The sequence below is a fragment of the Primulina huaijiensis genome, chromosome 11, assembly GCF_012295235.1.
Source record: "Primulina huaijiensis isolate GDHJ02 chromosome 11, ASM1229523v2, whole genome shotgun sequence".
NCBI classification, from domain to species: domain Eukaryota; kingdom Viridiplantae; phylum Streptophyta; class Magnoliopsida; order Lamiales; family Gesneriaceae; genus Primulina; species Primulina huaijiensis.
Window position 1 is genome coordinate 18,916,117 of NC_133316.1, and position 20,491 is coordinate 18,936,607.

Here is a 20,491-nt window from a genome sequence, read left to right on the forward strand (position 1 = left end):
GTTGTTGATACAATTATGCGTGGCGTGTGAAAAGTAGGTATTTTGGCAATTAGCGACGGTTGTTTAACCGTCGCTGATTCCATTACAGCGACGGTTTAAAACCATCGCTAAAATTAGCGACGGTTTTGTAAACCGTCGCTGATTCATTTTAGCTACGGTTTAAAAAATCGTCGCTAATTAGCGACGGCTTTTATATATATTGCGTCACTAAAATATTCCGTCGCTTACATGGACCAGCGTCCGTACTACGCTCCGTAAGCGCGGATTGCAGTAGTTTTGAAAATGTTTTGTTTTTTACATTATTTTTGAAATTTTTTTTAAAATTAAATTATTTTTAAAAAAAACCCGGTGGCGGGAGATACATCATACATGCACCTAATATTTATAGTGCCATCTAGCATTTCATTTCGTATCAAATCAATCAATCAATAATTTAAATTAAGACAATTATATTAACACTGTTTTATGCTTCTTTTTCTGTTGAAGCACATTAGGGGTCCTAAAATGCTAAATCCACTACCACTAATGGCATGCAAATTTAATTAATACATTAAAATTTTTAATTATTTTTTTTGGTAAATAATATTGGTCATGAAAGGATGTTGCTTGAATGGGCTAATTTTGATTGCTATGTGAAAGACGTAATTTATAAATTACAATTTCTTTAATTTGGCTGTTGTTTGAGTTGGATTGTAATTCTTGTTAATAATTTTTTTATTGACCGATATTGATTTTAAATAATTAATTCCTTAGCTTGATCACTTATAAATACATAGGTTATTGGGTTATGATTTCTTGGACAGTTCTCGTGCGTCAAACTAATGAGATTGTGTCGCTTGATCTAATTGGTTATATGAGTCGCAAGAGAGTGACTTAGATCTTAAATGATAATAATGTCTCTGTTGGAGACAAAGTCGACATTAGAGAAATGGTAAGACCGATCTCTAAAGACATATGAGACAACACCAATAGATAAACATGCATCTTCCCAGGCTCATGTGCCTAACAGCTCGATCCATAAGCATCCAACTAATATCATATTATTCCAAATTATACAAAATTTACATATAAATTTTTTTAAAAAAAAATTGGACCACCCCGACTTACACAAGCATGTGGCTCCTCCCTTGCAACCAAGTGAAGCACAAGTTCAAAGATCAAACATGCATGTCTGCCAGCTTGCAGCCAAAATTTTCAGATGACAAAACAGTATCAGACTAAAAGGGCTGTAATGCAATCAAAGCATAAATATTATTCACTATTTACTGTCTTCTTTTGTGCTAGTAGTATATTGACTAATATCCGAACTAACTAATTGACCGAAGCACTTTATATGTCGCTATTCTTTTTTTTATATGGTGTAGGAACGAGTGTTTGACATCTTATTAAATTTTATAACTGATGATAATTATACAATTCTAAGCCGCACAGCAATACAAACGTCTCCATATATATGAGAGAGCTCGAGATAACTTTTCTTTGAGCTTATCTCACTTTGGGATATTATTGGTGCCCCGCACGGCAAGTTATATATCGAAGAATTGGGTGCAGAGTATTTACATTTCTATTTAAATAAACTTTCAATATCAACATATTTTCCTATCGTGACGTTTCACAAGTATTATAAATAACATATATGAGTTATTGTACATTTAATATCTTTGAAAATTAAGCAATCCAGTTTTCCACATGATTTCTATTTGTAAATTTAATATTTTTTTATTTTTTAATGCATGTGATGAGTTTGACATAAGTGAGCTTGTGTTATATAAATTGTTCGTCGATTGTCGAATCTCAATCTATTTAAAGTTGTGATTTTCATGGTGATTTTCCAAGTTTGTAAGTGCGACTCCGTAATGAGTTCTTATAGCAATTATTTCGTATTTATTATTGTTTTATGAACATGATTAAAGTTGTTGTAAAAGTATAGTGTGACACGTTATAAACCATTTTTAATTTATATTTTCGGTCATTATCGTATAAGAGTGTCACGGTTCAAAACTCCGATCCAATATTAATATATGATTTCTTTGTATAAAACATCATGCCAACTTGAAAGCTTTTTTTAGAAGAATAATTCTAGCTTGATATATCCTAGCCCTTCTTCATTTTTTTTAAAAAACTTAACTTAAATTTTCAGAAAAAAGGGGAATAGCATCCTCAAAAGTTACATTGTTGCCCAAAATTAAACTCCTACGTGCCAATTCGTGAGCAACTTGATTGGTAATCCTTGAGCTATATGGTCGAGAGATGATGCATGTCGGATATCTTGAACAAAGTGATCTAATATGCATCGTCAGAATAGGTGCCCAACAAGGTAAAATGTAATTTGAGTTTTATTGACTCTTATGTCAAACAATCTTCGTTTTAATAATATTTACTATTTTATCCAATTATTGCATTTACTTTATTTGTATAATCATGCAATTATGAACCCTCTTTAGTGTGTTTGGCAGTATGGAATTGGATGGAATTTTTTAGGATTTAGAATTTAAAATATTATTTTAGTGTTTGACAAATGAGATTTGAAAATGTGATTTATATTTGATGGGATTTCACAGGATTTCATTTAACTAATATTAATCCATACAAAATCGGTATGATTTCATGGGATTTTATGAAATTGAGTTTTAAAAAAAATAGTATAAGAAATATTATTTTAAATTGTGAAATTAAATTCCCAATTATATGTTAAATACTTTCCAAAAACTAAAATGAAATTTCAATTTCATGGATTTAAAATCCAATTCCAATTCCGCTTCTAAATTCATTTTTTTATATATCCAAACACACTGTAAAATTGGGATAATTTCAAAAACAAAATTGAAATGAAATTATGTATAGTTTCTATAGACGGAAATAAATATAAATTAGAAATGGAATTTCAGACCACACTATTTCCTTTTTTTAAAAAAAAAAAATCCATTTATAAAAATAAAAATTTTGAGGCTTAAAAACTAATTCATCTCTAAATTATTTGTACTTGGCCCAAATTTAGGATGTCAAGGGGACAAGTTTAGACCGGGTTTGGCCAAATTCGAGACTCGCTACATCTCACATTAAACCTGACCCACCCTATAAACTCGATGAGGCCGATCTGAATTAGATCTATTGAACCCGTCAAAATAATATCTTTTTTTTAAAAAAAATTGATACAAAATATTTTTTAAAAAAATTAAATAATTATTAAAATTATTTTCTAACTTTATATTAGTAATATTTTAAAAATTATTATCATAAGTAAAACTCGATAAATTTTTATTCGATTAATAATTAATAATAGAAGAAAATGTGTAATTATATATTTTCATATTAAATATATTATAATAAAAATATTTCAATTTCAAAATATTATAAAACAATATTATGATTAAAATATTTATTATTTCATATGAGAAAAAAGATAGTTATATTATTAACAATTTATTTATATATACTTATATAATATAATTGTTGGGTGAGTCTAGCTAAACTTGAGACTTACTCGGATCTACTTGGAGACCCATTTAACTAGATCTAAACAGGTCGCGGCGGTACAAGTTTAATTCTGGACCGAGTTTAGACTCGGTTCATTGTTATCTCTACCCAAATTCGTGTCACCAAAACATTTTTTCTACATGTCTCTCAATTCGCGTCTCTCGCCTAAATCTCCAAATCAATTTTCTCTCGGCAAAGTTGCGAAATTGGCTTCACAGATTTTCGTAAAAGAGTTAATTGGAAGAGGTAGGTTCGGGAGGGAACGATTTCTACGAAGAGAATGAAGGTGACATCGAGACCTTATAGGGATTTTTCAAGTAAACCGAGATTATAAAATCCAACAGATTTTTTTTATCATTTTTTTAGGGTTGGGTTATCTAATTATATAAGTCTTTCAGATATTCGATTCGTTCAATATATTATATTTAGGTGTGCGTTTCTCAATTTTACTATGAAATTTCTATGTTTTAATATGATAAAAAAAATTATTGAAATTGTATTTAATAATAAGGAGGATAGATCTCTTTATCTCATGTTTGATACCTTTTTAGAAAGCTCATGATAATATCACGGGCTCGTGATAAATAATTTTATACAAGGATAAAATACCCCTTCTATTAGGTGTGATAATTTTAATTTAATGATAAAATACACAACAAATGACTTAATTGTCCTCAATTTATAAAAATCCTAAACCCTATCGTTTGATATGGAAACCCAATTTGGAACACGTTGGATTTTTAATTTGTTAATTGTAGTAATTTTGGTTTTTTAGAAACAACCAATATTAGTTTATTGTTTTTCAAATTTTTTGAGCACTTTTTTGTTTTATAAGTGTCACATGTAGTTCTAAATTTAATAAATTACATAATTATTTTTTTAAATTTTTCTCTCTTTTTTGCCATAAATTTATAAAAATAAAATGATATTGATATTGTCAAATAAATTTTTTAAAATTATATTTAAATTGTAACACCGATTCTGAAATTATAAAATTTATCATGAACAGATAATTATGAACTCAAGAAACAACTTTGAAATTATAATTTTATTATGATAATGTTAATTTTGTCATTACAATCTAATATATAAATTTAATCACTCTTATTAAAATCATACCAAATATTAAATATAGTATCTTACATCTTATTTATAATTAACTTATCTTTATATTATATATCATATATTTATCTTATCATGTGTATCAAATATGCTTAGATGGATATAAAGTATACTAAGTACGAAAAGAAAATATAGTATTTATATTTACGAGGTAGGTAGCAAATTTCTAAATGTATTTTCAGAAATCTTGCTGCACATGTTTCAGGTACAAAATGAAGGATTCGTTTTTTATTTTAGTTTATAAAATTTTAAAGTTGATTAATTTTAATTTATTTAATAAAAAATTAGGTAATTATTACTAGAGGTGTTGATCGGTCGGTTCGATTTTATACCGAAATGGTTCGGTTATTTCGTTTTTGATACAATTATATAATCAATAAGATAAATATATTGTAAAATATAATATGTTATCTTTTTACATGATTTTTTAGTAAAACATTTAAATATAAAATCTAAATGAATTTCATAAACAATAATCAACTAAATATTAATCAAAATAATTCATCATTAACTGATTTTATCTCAAAAAATATATAATAAAAATAAAATTATTAGTTTAATGAAATTTCGGTTTTTTCGGTCGGTTTGATTTTAATATATATAATCTGAAACCGAACAAAGTAAATTTCGGTTTTAACATTTATATTCAAATTATAAAATTCGATTTTCGGTTCGATTCAGTGTTCGGTTTTTTCGATTTGAATTTTCGATTTTTTTGGTTTTATCCGAAGTTTGAACATCTCTAACAATTACTGACATGACGTTATTTGTTTTAGGAAAAATAAAAAAAGGGGAGAAAATTGTTCGAGAGGAACAAAGAAGCTGCAAAAATTGGGAAGAAGCTTTTTGTCATCTCCGTTTATTATTTCCGTCAAGCAATCTTCCATAATCCAAAGCCTGCAAGGTATGAAACGATGATTGGTGTTTTTGAATTCACTTTGATCTTGTCCTGATTTTCTTCAAGGGATTCTTGCTGGTGCTGGATTACTTGAGCTCGTAGCTGAATTGAGAAAATATGACAGTATATAGGATTTAATTGAATTAAGTGTAATAGACAATCCTGTCGTATGTACAAATTGAATTTGATAATTTGGAGCTGCCGTAAATGATCGTTTAGTGCTGTTACGCTGGCCGATTCTAATTTTTGGCTGAAAGGGCAACCTAAAATATGCAAATCGGATTTGGTAGTGTTGCTACGTCATTCCGAACATGATTGCAAGATGAATTGAGATATAGCTGCTGAAAATTGTCCAGGTTAAAGCTGTTTTTGGGAGGATAATTGAATTTAACTGTCATGGTTGTTTGAATTGTGATGTAAAAGTGGTAGATGAATAGGTAAAATTTCACCCTTAGAAAGTTTTCAGATTTGAGGACTGTTTTGGGGTTGGTTTAGGATGATTGATACACTGTTAATGCTTTCAAAATTTCCGCTATAACTTGTCCTTTGTTGGTTATTACCTTCGGGCCTGATTTTAGAATCACTTTCTCTTATCATGACTGTGCTTCCACTCCTATAACACGACTTAGGAAATAGTTATTGATTTGGCGCAGCATATTAAGATTTGGTTGTCTCAGTATTTATTTGTTTTGAGGATAGGGAATTATTTTTGGCGATAGCGGTCTGTCTGATTGATCTTAGGATATGTAATTTGATGGTTTGGCCAAAATGCAACTAATATATACCCATTTGACTTTTGATTGCATGGGCTAGACAGTTGAGGCAGAATGACAATATTTCAATCATCCTAAATCACATCTGTGTCAAGTTTATGGTGAACTGATCCCCGGGACTCTACGTGAAACAAGTACCCAACGATAATCGCTTTTCCTCCTCCGTGAAAGGGAGCCATTTGTTCAAGTAGTGACACAGATGTGGTAGACAGTTGAGGCAACAGATTTGCTACTAGCATAGAAATAGTGGTAGACAGTACAACATTTATTTCTGGTGCAATGTTACCATGTTTATCTGAATTTGCACCAGAAACATATGACATAGTCCTAATTGTGATATATTTGTACCTTGTTTTGGCATTGCATCACCATAAATTTTAACACCATGTACAAATTAAGGCATGGATTAGTCCTAAAATCTGAATGCATGTGTAGACTTGTCGATCTCGATCATACGCAGTTACCTTTTATTTATACTTTCATCTGATCCATCATTTGTGCAACATTAGTTATTTAAGATATATAAAATAATTAGATAAATATTCCGGTTATAAAAATTTCAAATATTATTCATTTTATAGAGTTTCCATAGTGAGGCTTCAACTCAAAATATGGACACTGTTTGAACTTTGACCTGATAAAACTATTAATTGGTTATTTTTAGGCAGATGGAGTGTGATAAAAATGAAAATATAAATATCGGACTTGTTGATCTTACCTTGAGGATGTCGGTGGACTTGAGAAATGGAAAAGGATAATTTTGAGGTCTATAGGTTTTTATTTTGTTAATTTTATAATCATTTTAGAAAATTTTGAGTTAAGGTGTTCACAATGGGGAAGACATTTAACCATGTTCTGAATTCTGATTAGTCTGAAAATTTTGATGGATTTTGAAGATTTGAATTATTTGTTCTTATATAGTCTTAATGGTATGCACGTGTTGCAGAATTATCATGGTGAATGCCATCAAAGGATTGTACATTTCATGGTAAATATTATAATTATCATCTAAAAAGCAAAACATTGTTCTTTTTTTCTTTTCCTATTTGTTTTAATTTTCATCTTCAAACTTGATCTGTCGTTGTGCAGTGACATTCCAATGGCACAATTCATCATCAACATGAATGCTTCTCTGCCTCAATCCCAGAAGTTTATAATACATATTTTGGATAACACACATCTTTTTGTGCGTTCGGATATGGCCGGTATGATACGAAGTGCAATAGCAACATTCAGAGAGCAGAATACATATGAGAAACCAGCTTGATTTACATGGAATTTGGTAATGCTTATGAAGCTAATTTGGAGTCACATTGTTGTACACCGTAAGTGAGCGAAGTTTAGGCTACATCAAGAAACACGACCGGTGTAGTTTTGATTGTTGGATCATCTAATATTCATATCATGTTGGCGGATAGTAATAATTCAATAATTAAGCTACATCCCCTGTATTTTTCTCGGCAAGTGTTATCTATATGACAGCAGTTAAACGAAACCATGTATTGAAGTAACTTATGTGGAAGTCGCTCTTGTGTTCTTATTCTCTCCCATTTCTTTTATAAGTTTGTCCTCCAACATGGAATAGAATATGAAACATGTGCAGCAAAGGAGATGTCGAATTTATTTATTTATTTCTTTACATTCATCGTAATGAAGATATGCGAGATTTTCCAAGGGGAAAAAAAGAGTCCACCAGAAATGTAATATCATGTGGTAAGAATATTTTTTTATATTTCCCATTATATTTTCATAGTTGTAAGTAAATAGATGATTCTACCTACAAATTAAGTTGAGAAATATGCATGCATTTGTGAGTATGTGAATACATCTGCCTGTGATATATACAGATTTTGATCCATCCAATATTATACGACACACAATGAGTATTTAGACTTGAATCAACGATATAATATCGTCTCAGTTAGTCAGTTTCATTTAATGATATTTTACTAAATTCTCTTAGTTATGTTTGTATTTTTAGAGCATTATTAATTTATGTTACAAACCATAGATTTATACGAGGATTTTTCGAAAAATTATTATCTTATTAATTTATCGAAATTATTAATTTAGCAAACTGACTTACGTCGAGACCGATGAAAAATATTATTTTAGTTAGATTATTAATTTATGGAGTATTGATTTGTAAAGATTTTATTGTAGATATGAAAACATTGTTCCTTAATTCTCATTGTTGGGTAGATACATATTTACATTGATGAAATCATTGTTTGATATAATAATTGATATGAGCAAAGCATACGATCGGATGGAATGGAAGTTCATGGCCGCCATAATGGACAAGATGTATTTTAGCAACTCATGCATTCGGAAAGTGATGAATTGTGTATTTTGAGTGTTAGAAATTCCTTTACACTCAATCGGGAAGTTGTGGGCAACCTTAAACCGAGCCGGGTGAATCCGCCAAGTAGACCTTTTGTTGCCATTTCTGCTTGCAATTTGTGCCCAAGGCCTCTCAGTCTCACTATCCGTGTATGCAACTAGGGGCCTTAAAGGGAATTCGTATTGCTTCAAGATGGCCAGTGCTAACCCATCTCTTCTTTGCAGACGATAGCCTCATCTTTTTCAGGGCCACCATGGATGATGGCACTGAAGGATGCATATGAGCTAGCATTGGTGCAGGTTATTAATTATGAAAAATCAGCACTATCTTTTACTCCCAATACGGAGTCACACTTGATAGACTGGATTAAAACTCTCCTAACTATTCCTGTGGTCCAAGGGCATGATACGTATCTCGGGTTGTCAACGTTCTCCCTTCGCAACAAGAAAATTCAATTCCATTATTAGTGGAGAGGGTTTCACGCATATTAATGGCTGAGGGAGTAAATTTTTTTCAGCAGGTGGTAAGGAAATCCTGATCAAATCAGTGCTACAGGCAATCCCGACTTATGCAATGCCGTGCTTCCACGTTCCAAAGGTAACATATGCATATCTATTGAAAGGGAGTGTGCTAACTACCAGAGGGCAGCCAAGTAAGCTCATTGATCATAAACTACCAATAGAATGAGCCGTTAATCCGGAAAGTGTGTGTGTCGTACATTGTACAAGATATTATCAACATCCCTCTCCCAGGCTCTGGTATGGGGAATAGCAGATTCTGGACATTTGAATTTGAGCCTAACGGAAGGTACTCTCTCTGTGCGGGATGGATATAGAACAGGGATCGGATTATATGACCCCCCTGCATAACAATCGAATCACCACTTAGTTCAGAAATGGTGGAAGCTTATTTGTTCTTCAGATATCCGACCATAAATCAGAGTATTCTGGTGGAGAGTAATATTACAACATTATCCCACAGCTGTCAATCTTGAAAGGCACCATGTCCCTGTAGCTAGATGGTGCGATCTTTGTCATAATTCCGAAGAGTCAACTTACCATGCTCTAATTCACTGTCCAGCCGTGAAGAGATTCTGGAAAACTAATGGGACTAGGCGAACTTTGAAGACATTTAACCAAATGGCAGCGCAAGATCTCTGTTTTTGGTTGATGGATCACACGAGTCGAACAGAACTAGAGGAATTCTGTTGTCGGGCTTGGTTGATCTGGAGTAAAAGATGTAGGGCAGTACACAACAATGAGAACATAGATTTAAGGGGCCGAGTTGTTAATGGAACATGTATGTTGGAGGAATACCGTGACGCTAAGAGGGAAAAGCTTACTACTAGACCATTGGCTGCAGTTATATCACCAACAAAATGGCAAGCTCCTCAAGAAGGCCAACTTGGTCTCGATGTGGATGCTTGCTTGCCAGAAAATTCTTATTTGTGTGGCCTTGGGGGTGTAATACGTATCCATGAGGGCCATATGATGGCAGCGCTCGGTCGTTCCATCCCGAAACCAGTCTCGCTAGTTCTGGGGTAATTATTAGCTATACGTGAAGGCCATATGATTAACAGGACAGAGGATTCCAGCAAGTGAATGTCTCTTCTGATTCATTATTGACATTACAAGCAGTCACAAAGCCAATAGATGATTTGAATTACGTTGGTTCTTGTGCTCAAGAAATTAAATCGCTGATCTCAGGCCTACCGATGGTATCCTTCTTTCTGTGAGAAGGACGGCTGTTGAAGTGGTTCATTACTTAGCAAAGTTTTCGTGTTCTTGTCCTGCAAATGATACAAGGTTACCTGTCAAAAGAACATATATATGTACCTATATATCAAGTGTGACTGTGTGAGCATTGGTATGGTTGGTATGGCATTTTTCTATTTTTGGTTTTTTTCCCTTTTGATTATTATATGTTTATGAAAAGAGTAGGTTTCTTGTGAGACGGACTCACGAATTTTTATCTGTGAGACGGGTCAACCATACCGATATTCACAATAAAAAGTAATATTTTTCCATGGATGACCTAAATAAGAGATCTGTCTCACAAAATACGACCCGTGAGAGCGTCTCACACAAAATGTTCCACGTTAATTTTACAATTATAATATTATTTGTTTTATTAAAAATCAAATTAACTATAAAAAAAATTTATATTGCGTGCATAGAAGCATTAATATAATATATTAGACACCAAAATGGTACGGTAAATATGACTTTTCTTAATTCTATTTTATCATTTATTTTTTAACCCCAAATTTCTTTTTTTTTTTTTCCTTCTCATTTTACCTTTCCTTTTTTCTGTTTTTTCTTTTCTTTTAGCCATGTATGTTTTAAATTGCTTTTGTTTTCGTTATAAGAAATAGATTATATAAATATGTAACACATGCACAAGAGAACAAATACATTATAAAACATGAAGATGAAGATTTTACCCAAGAGATTTTTGGTATGGTCTATCATACATATATATTTTTTTACTAATTTTGCCCCAACCTCGTATGTTATATTTAGATTTCATTCAATGTATTTGATAATAATTTCAGATTTTTCACTAATTTTTCACATTTCTCCTCAACCAGCTCCATCATTTTAGATAAAACAAATCTCAACTAAATCAAGTAGTTAAAACCTTTTATTTTCGTGTACATNGATATTTTTTTAATGGGTTTTTTTTTTATAATTCATTGTTCATCTTAAATGATTTTGGACATTAATGCATATTGAATTCATCAATTTACCAATGTTTTTTCTTTGTTGCTACTAAAATTGGTTGCTAAAATGAGTTGATTTTTTCATGATTGCTAATGAATATTTAATGTTTCTACCTTATCTTTCTTTTATTTTACGTATAAATACATCACTTTTATAACAAGTTGATTTTTAAATATGAACTAAGAAGCATCATACTTTTTTATTTAAATATGTCATTTTGTTTTTGTGATACTATTTTTTTCTTATATATATTTTTTAATGTTTGCGTGTTTTTGTGCTTATTGTTTTTATTTAACATTGTTGGAAATATTACATGCATAGAAATTTAAATCATAATGTGTCATTGATAATACACATTAATGGTCCACCAATTTTATTTCACAACAACTATAATATTTTTATATTTTTATTTAATGATTGTTTTACTTTTTAAAATATAATTAATAAAATTTGTGTATTCTTCAACTCTATTTTTTCAGTTTTTCATATTATTATAAATACTTTATATTAATATTTATGAATTTTTATATATTCAATTTAAATTATTTTTATTAATTAATATCTATAAATTTGTGAAACTCTTGAATTTTTATATAGATAGATGGAAAAAAAAATAAAAGTTGAAAATTTCTAATAAAATGTTTAATATTTCAGATATAACTAATAAATTTTGTGAACTCTTCAACTCTATTATATGTTTTCAACTTTATTATATTATTACAAGTACATTAGATTATTATTATAAAATAATTTTTTTAGGAACTTAAGAATTTTTTTATGTATTTAAATTATTTTTATTATTTAATATCAAAAAATTTATTAAGCTCTTGATATTTTTATTTAGATGATAAAAAAAATGTTAAATGTTGATAAATTTCAATAAATTGATTTAAATAATAATTAAATAAATAGTAGCTCAATAATTTAGTAATTTCACTTATGNCAATAAAAAAAAAACTACAAGTTAAAAATTTCTAATAAAATCTTTAATATTTCAGATATAACAAATAAATTTTTTGAACTCTTTTACTCTATTATATGTTTCCAACTTTATTATATTATTACAAGTACATTAGATTATTATTATAAAATAATTTTTTTTGGAACTTAAGAATTTTTTTATGTATTTAAATTATTTTTATTATTTAATATCAAAAAATTTATTAAGCTCTTGATATTTTTATTTAGATGATAAAAAAAATGTTAAATGTTGATAAATTTCAATAAATTGATTTAAATAATAATTAAATAAATAGTAGCTCAATAATTTAGTAATTTCACTTATGATCATTATGTGTGTTATTATAATATTTTATATAATAATGTTTTTAAAATTAAATTTCCCATTATTATTTTTTTCCCAGTTTTCAGTTGCGTTCTAAACATAATACAAATTATGATTGTATTAGCATTATTCTGCTATGAAATCATCATATATATATATATATATAGATTTGTTGTCTTGTTTGTTCTTTTCAACCTATTAATTAATTTCTCATTTTATATGATGAAATTATATACATAAAAAATAATTTTTCCGCTTTTCTACATATTATGATTATATATGATGAATTTATATAAATAAAAAACTTTTTCCCACATTTGAAAGTAACAAAATTGTTATTTAATATCACTCACTTAATGAGTTAACTAAATTATATTTACCAATTCATTGTGCATTATTATTATGATTGCAACTTAATGGAGCATAGATGAGGGCATAGGATTGTCACCCCAACAATTAATATTTGTGTTTAAATTATTATTATTAATTACAATTACTTTGTGTTCGATGAAATTATTTGATTAGTGAGAATATATTTAATTTAGACAAATAATTTTTGGAATGTAAAATAACATCAATATCGGATTTGTTAGGTGCAATAATTGTTCATGTTAGGGAGAATTATTGAAATGTGACACTTGAGTTGCTTTATGGTTTTAAAAGATTTTAGTTAACATTGCATTGTTATCACCGGTTATAACTTTTGGTAAAACGGAAAGTGGATGATCATACAATTGATATATATTAGAGACAAAGTCATGAAATCAATTCTCATAGATGGCAATGAGTGTAATTATTGGGAGCGAGATTGTTGGAATGCAATAATTGTCTTTGCTTGATACATCGATCGAAACATGACGATTGGACTACAATACCGTTTAAAATATTTGAGTTGCACCGTTACCACCAGCTATAGTTGTGGTAAAGCGACCAATGTCTGGTCCTACAATTGGTATCATAGTCAGTCTCACAAATTCGATTTTCATTCATTGCAAAGAGTGCAATTGCTGGGGTACAATAACTTTCTCCGTTGGATAGAGCAATCAAAACGTGACGCTTGAGCTACTGTATGATTTTAAAATATTTGAGTTAACGTTTAAGCACTGTTACCACAATTTATAAATTTGGTAAATCGACAAGCGCTTGGACTTTTCTGATTATAAATTATTTTGAATTTTCTTTTGTTTCTCTAATAAAATATCTATCTACATCTCTTACCTCGAGATATTTTTTTCCTAATATATTATATGCTCTTGAATTTTCATGTATTTTCTCTTAATTTTTATATCAAGTAACTTTATCAATAATTTTAAAATTAATATATACATCACATCTATTTTAATCACTCCACTTATCTCAGTTTTTTTATTCATTATATTTCAAAATTCAAACAGACATTCTTTCTCATTAACAATTAATTCATACACTTAATTATGTTTTAATGCAAAATAGATATAATATGTGGAGAAATCGAGTGAGACTTTTTTTAAAAAAATAGAGTTAAATCGAATGGTGGACAACTCAATTAAACAAAATAAGAAGACCATATGGAAAAACACATGCAGTTATCAAAGAGATTAATCAAAATCAACTCAAATAAACAAAATAAGAAGACCATATGAAAACACACACACAAACATCGAATAGATTAATCAAAATCAAATCTGACGACGAAAAAACATAGAAATTAGATATGATGATATGATTGCTGAATTTAATAGAATAAAGAATTAGGAAAAATAAAATAAAACTATGATACTGAAAGATTCGAAAATCATACAAAAAATGATTGAAAAAATTAAACCATGTTGTTTAGAATAATAGATAAACTGTGAAATAATATTAGTTATTGAATAATTTGTGAAATAATTATGTGTTTAAATGCGTTTCCAAATTTAAAATCAATGTTCATAGTGTACTTAGGTTCGTTACCCACGTGCAACGCACGTACTTTGCTACTAGTATATATATATATACAGTTTTGATATCCGTGCACACCTATGTGAGCACCGATGAGGTGTCACTCACTTATTGGATGCACAATTNAGTATGGATAATGGTGTAATATCAATAGATCAAATCACCAAATAAGCATAGAACAGTGACAAAAAAACAAATACGGTCAAAGCATAACCTTGCTTTCTTGTGCAAATCCTTGTGCAACCTACATTTCTAATCTAGGTGCATTTCTTGAAATTAAAGTTAGTAACATTTTAGTCTTGAGATCCTAAAGGAAGTCTACTATTTACAATCATTTTACATTTGTACAGATATTTAATTTTCTTCGCACATTTTCCCCATCCAAAATGAAGGGAAAATATCAGGCACGACATAAAAATTACCATGGCTCAGTATTGTTGAAAAGGGCACTTCTGTTATCTGACTGCCCACACCAACCTTCCTCCATCAATATCAGGTTCAGACGAATTATTAATTTCTCAACAGCTTCGTCTTCCTCCAAGTTGCTGGCTAATCGGGATTTCAAATCAAAGGTGGGAGATTCCTACGATACATTTATGATTTATCAGTAAAATCGAAGGGACTGATTCCAGTGTTATGTACTACATTTATATATACACTCACACACACGTGTATATATACCTTTTTATCTTGGTAGAGCTTAAGGTACTGAAGTGACTCGACATAGAATCCACAATGGTACAACAGAGCAGCATAGTCTCTTAGTTCTTTTCGATCAATTTGGAGTAAGATGAGACGTTCACATGCTGTTAAAAACACATTTAATGAGAGCGAAAAATTAGAAATCTAGAAATCCACCACAAGCATGGAACCAAACTTGAACCTTGAACCTTGAACCTTGAAATAATTCTAATACACTAACAGTGCAATAATGGAAGAAAACAAAAAGAACTGCAAAACCAAATTGTTGATTATGTGTTCTTCAGAAAGTAATCACGCTAAGACTTCGGATTTCAGTTCCAATAGAGTAAACCACCATTTTTCATATTCACACTCTATAGGCTGTTCTGAATTCTCCTAATCTAGTAGACATATACCAGAATTATACAAAAAATCGAGTTCATCGTAGTCCGTGTGCTAATATTGAATATTGCAACCAATCGAAAGGACAGAGACTGAACTCCAAGTTATCTACAAACCTGCCAGAGCACGGCGTATATCCCCAAACCGAACGCTGGTCCAAACACCTCGTTGCAGCCTATGCCTAGCAGCCTTGGCAGATGCAAGCTCCAACGCACTGATCAAACAAAGAAACGGGCTCAATTTTCAAAAAGACAATCCGAAACGTTGGAGGGTGAGAAAATTTGAATTGGTCTTAAGAAACTACACATCAGTACCTTTCTTTATTTTCGCTGGATCCGTTGTAACAATGAGCAGCATATGCTGCCCTTAGGAAGAGACTTCTAGCATGATCAAGCTGAAATGGCCAGAAAGCATGCTTCAAATCTTGCAATATCTGTGATAGTCCACGTTACGAGATAATCAACAAAATAAATATGGGCAAGTACAGGTGAAAAGTTAATCGAAATAAATTTGAGTATCACATGTTTTTCAGAGCTAAGAAAACTTTATAAACCCCAAGTAGACTTTTGATGCAGTTCAAATGTATCTAATCCAAATCTCACAACTATTATCGTAATCCACTCAGAAAAACACAATTGCACTGATTTAATGCAGAACTTATTAAGTTGGCTCGAAAAGACCAAATAAGTCAAACTCAGGATCACCAGGCTTTTCAATTTTATTATAGCAGTGTTGCATTAAAATCATGGAAGCTATAAGAAAGCACATTACACATTTATTAGTCATAAATTTCAAACCTGCTCCAACAAATTTCATGAGATATAATGAACAATTAGATTGGTGGTTATAGATGACTAAATCCATCAGATTGAAAAGTAGTACACAAATGGAAAGGTAAGCCATGTCTAAAAGATGTCCAGTGCACGTTGAAGAAGCAAATATATACATCAACAAGAAAGTAGGGACAGGCATGCCACAAAATGTAGTGGACAAGCAAGAAATATTACCTCCACCAGTAAAGCTTGGGATGCCATAACATATAGCTGATCTGATTCTTTGCTTTCTTGTTTGTGATAACAACTGGGAGAACTATAAGAATCATGTGGGAAGAAAATTTCCACATCAAAATTTAGGACTCCCCATAAACGAAGCATCTTTAGAATCTCCGAGTAAATAAGAGAAAGCATTGGAACAGAACCCGAACGATGTGTCAATACCTGGTGGCCAAAACAATCAGTACTTAATATAGAGTCGTAAACTATTTATCGTATTTACAACAAAAGTAACCATGACAGAGACACATACTGAATTCAGATAAAGAGCACGCTGCTCCACCTGATTTCTCGCACTTGATCTTCGAAAAGCCTGAAAATCAAAAACCAAAGTTGCACTCAGAGGTAAATTCTAATAGCAGCTAGAAAACTATGGAGCTAACTAGTACCATGAAAAAGAACAAGATGATTCCCAAGACCGAGAAGGAGAGAGCCATGTTGCTTCTCAGGGTGTATCAAGACCAACTCTTGAGAAATAATAGTAAACAACAAGAGTTCAAGCATCAATGATATTTTATTTTTTAAAAACACGTACGGGTGAATATTCAAGCGCCGCACTAGCAAACATTTTAACGGGATAGCCATTTTTTCTCCAAGCTGAACTAAAACCCTCAGCATTAATAGATATTCCTCTTTGCATAATGGCTTCCAAGAATTATATCAGAAACTTTTACCTATTTTCTCTAAAATTTTAAAGTAAACACTGTAGATGATGCAGCATGCCTGACTTCTTTAATCAATTCAGTACTTGTATTTTAAACTAACAAGTAACACCTCTCTCCAAATAAAGGATATTATAGATGAAAAGAGAAGCTTTTAACAGCTAAGGATAACAGAGAATCAGCTTTTGACCTTAACATAGTTATTAACTGTCCACATAAAATAGGCACATAAACATAATATTCACGAAATATTGTTGATAAAGTGGAAAGAAATCGGACTCACTTTGTTCACATATAAGTATCTATTTAAACACTCCAGAAAATCCTCAGGGGAGGATCTAAGAGAAGAGCTGTAACGAGAGCAATATTCCACGGCAAGACTGTCCAACCTAAAAAGAAAATCGTCAACTGGAAGCGGAACAGAAGAGTGTGATATAAGGGAATCATCCTCAGCGGCTATATGCAGAGCAGCTCTTCCCAAATCAACATCTTTATTTACTCTTGTACTCGTCTCTCTCTCGATATCAGATAGTTTTTGAATCTGTGAGCAGAAACCTTCCCTTGCTGCCTGTTCAACAGATAAAACATTTAAATCTTCTTCCGAACATTAAAATATCATTCTAGGAGGAAAATCCATTGTTGCGCTAAAATATTCTAAGTTTAGAACTAGCAAAGGAACAGATTTAAATTCTTACTAATTTTACCAACAAAACATATCAAACTCGAGAAAACATTGATGAAGCCTTTTGACCACAGCATTTCAAACCATAAATGAAAGTCATATGTTGAACAAAGTTATTGGTGATCAAAGATCAATGTAGTTCACATTGAAGAGTGAAGATAATCTGGAGGAAATAATGTACATGGCCCAAGATGGTTTACGCCCAGTCTCCATCCAGATTAGCTCATGCAACCTATGAGAATTAGGTACAGAAGAAATCCTCACTTCTCTTCTTTCTTTTTAACAACTTACTCACCTGTTAAATATACGTCTCCAAAAGGCAATCATAGACTAATAATGTGAAATTTTATGGACATCGTCTTTCTCTTTTTTTTTTTTGGAGCATATTCTCATATCTAAATTCATGTCATATGATTTGATATATTAAAAATAATTGTAAACTGTAGCAACTAAGTTCACATCATTTTATCATACTTCCAAAAAAATAGTCAAGTCGACATTTTTACTGAAGTGATAAGATATTCAAAAGACGGATAAATTATTAAATAAACACCGTATTACAACGACTATAAACAAAAAAAGCAGATGATTTATTGTATATAATTATGTAAACGCAATCACACAGCTCACTAACCTAGATGATTTAATGCATATAATCATGTAAATGCTAATTTCACCTCATATAAATCTAACAACTTCAACCAAACAAAAATCTTGAAATCGCATAAAGCTAACAATCAAAAGAATAACCTACCCGAGCATGAGTTGTATCGATGCCAGAAGAATCAAGAGCATCGTGGAGCACAAATTTCAACCCATTATCCGATGAATTCGATTCACATTTGTAGCTGCAATTCAAAATTCCAGCTGAAGAAGGATGCGCCCGCAATTTCGGAATCTTCCAAAGATCATTACGATCATTAGATGCTGATGAGAACGCAGTAAAGGTATTCGGGGAAATCCACGCAAACGCCATAATCAACCGATGAATTCCAAAGAAACAGCCAACAAATTTATTCTATCTGCTCGAAAATCGAAGTATCCCGGTTGCAAGGTGGAAGTTGGAATCGCCATTGTTGTGAATATAAAATATCTGCTTTTATTTTTTAATATAATAGAATATAAAATATAAGCTGATTCAACATCCATTTTAAAGTTTTTATCATTATTTTTTAAAAAGTTATAATAAAAAATACATTAAGAAATAATATTGATAAAATAGAAATAATTTCGTATGACAATAATCATAAAATTAATTAAAAATATTAGAGTAAGTCTCTTATGAGACGAGCTCACGAATTTTTATCTGTGAAGCGGGTCAACCCTACCGATATTCACAATAAAAAGTAATACTCTTAGCATAAAAAGTAATATTTTTTCATGGATGACCCAAATAACATATTCGACCCACGAAATTGATACGTGAGACCGTCTCACAAGAGTTTTTGTGAAAATATTAATATTGTCAATGAAAATAAATATTTAAATAATAACAATAGTAAGAAATAAATTAATAATTAATAATTAATTTTCAAATTTTGTGTGTTTTTAATTCCTTGCTGATTTAATTTTTGTAAAAAAAATGCTATGTCAATTTCTAAATTATTATAAAAATAATATAATGTACTTTTTTGGGAAAAGTATTTCTTAAAATTGGATGTCATATAGAAACAATAATTTTGACGCTATTTGGCTGAGATGATTTTAAATATAAAGATAATATCTTAAACAACAACGAAAGAAAAATCGAAATAATTTGAGTAAGGGTTTAGAACCACCGGAAGAAAGTGCGAATGATCAAAACACTGTCGAATTCTGGCGGCATTAGGTGGTCCATATTGTCGGTCACCACAAGGTGAGTCTTCGCCACCTATCTCCGGGAACAGACTGTCAGATTTAGCCTTAAAAATTTATATATTTATTAGCTCTTAATTTTTAATAATGATATGCCAAAAAGGATTATAAAAAAAATCCAATTCATATAAAGTGTTCTATCTATTGGATTTTTCTGTTATAATATTTAATTATAAAATGATTAAAATTATATGTTGTCAAAGAACCTCTATATAATATAAATAATTTATTTTTAAATATTAAAATAAGTATGTCTAATATAATGATCGATCCAAATAAAGATTATTCACAAACAAAGACAATTTTTATTATTAATTTGCGGTGATTCTTAATTTTTCATTTTCATTATGAATTATTTGATTATTGTATCAAGAGTGCCATTTATGGATAATAATTTTGTCCAAAGACTAAATATCAATGTTGTATTAGGTATCGTGTTCAAGGACCTACCATTATGTGAATTATTTAATAATATCATGTGCATGTTTTATTTATTTATTTTTTATGATGATGATATTAATATTAAATAGGACCATGCATGATATACCATCTTGTTATGTATCCAGTCACTACTTCTACTTCTACTGTATCTACTAGTATCAATTTTATTCACTTG

At 30.4% G+C, this 20,491-nt stretch overlaps 3 protein-coding genes across 3 annotated transcripts; 2 read left to right on the forward strand and 1 right to left on the reverse strand.

Annotated features, from left to right (window-relative positions):
- The first annotated feature begins 5,393 nt into the window (after positions 1-5,393).
- LOC140989021 (general transcription and DNA repair factor IIH subunit TFB5) lies at positions 5,394-7,792 on the forward strand. The gene is made up of 3 exons (XM_073458177.1): positions 5,394-5,503; positions 7,217-7,258; positions 7,360-7,792. Exons 2-3 carry the CDS (start codon positions 7,224-7,226, stop codon positions 7,535-7,537), a joined length of 213 nt encoding a protein of 70 aa, XP_073314278.1. The 5' UTR covers positions 5,394-5,503; positions 7,217-7,223; the 3' UTR covers positions 7,538-7,792.
- Positions 7,793-9,374: 1,582 nt separating this feature from the next.
- LOC140988453 (uncharacterized) lies at positions 9,375-10,158 on the forward strand. Its single transcript, XM_073457465.1, has 2 exons — positions 9,375-9,421; positions 9,612-10,158. Exons 1-2 carry the CDS (start codon positions 9,375-9,377, stop codon positions 10,156-10,158), a joined length of 594 nt encoding a protein of 197 aa, XP_073313566.1.
- Positions 10,159-14,686: 4,528 nt separating this feature from the next.
- Positions 14,687-19,116, reverse strand: LOC140987099 (uncharacterized). The gene is made up of 8 exons (XM_073455493.1): positions 18,776-19,116; positions 17,623-17,907; positions 16,931-16,990; positions 16,633-16,842; positions 15,940-16,058; positions 15,742-15,839; positions 15,224-15,348; positions 14,687-15,125 (listed from the first exon to the last, which is right to left on the reverse strand). Exons 1-8 carry the CDS (start codon positions 18,995-18,997, stop codon positions 14,961-14,963), a joined length of 1,284 nt encoding a protein of 427 aa, XP_073311594.1. The 5' UTR covers positions 18,998-19,116; the 3' UTR covers positions 14,687-14,960.
- Between the last annotated feature and the right edge of the window lie 1,375 nt (positions 19,117-20,491).

What these genes read in the sequence shown, in the direction of transcription:
- LOC140988453 (XM_073457465.1), top strand. Translation starts at nt 9,375, where the DNA reads ATGGGGAATAGCAGATTCTGGACATTTGAATTTGAGCCTAACGGAAG. An exon ending in GAATTTGAGCCTAACGGAAG is followed by an intron (nt 9,422 to 9,611) that starts GTACTCTCTCTG and finishes CAATCTTGAAAG; the next exon opens with GCACCATGTCCCTGTAGCTA.
- LOC140989021 (XM_073458177.1), top strand. Translation starts at nt 7,224, where the DNA reads ATGGTGAATGCCATCAAAGGATTGTACATTTCATG. An exon ending in AAAGGATTGTACATTTCATG is followed by an intron (nt 7,259 to 7,359) that starts GTAAATATTATA and finishes GTCGTTGTGCAG; the next exon opens with TGACATTCCAATGGCACAAT.
- LOC140987099 (XM_073455493.1), bottom strand. Translation starts at nt 18,997, where the DNA reads ATGGCGTTTGCGTGGATTTCCCCGAATACCTTTACTGCGTTCTCATCA. An exon ending in CCCAAGCTTTACTGGTGGAG is followed by an intron (nt 16,059 to 16,632) that starts GTAATATTTCTT and finishes GGACTATCACAG; the next exon opens with ATATTGCAAGATTTGAAGCA. An exon ending in TATACGCCGTGCTCTGGCAG is followed by an intron (nt 15,349 to 15,741) that starts GTTTGTAGATAA and finishes TGTTTTTAACAG; the next exon opens with CATGTGAACGTCTCATCTTA.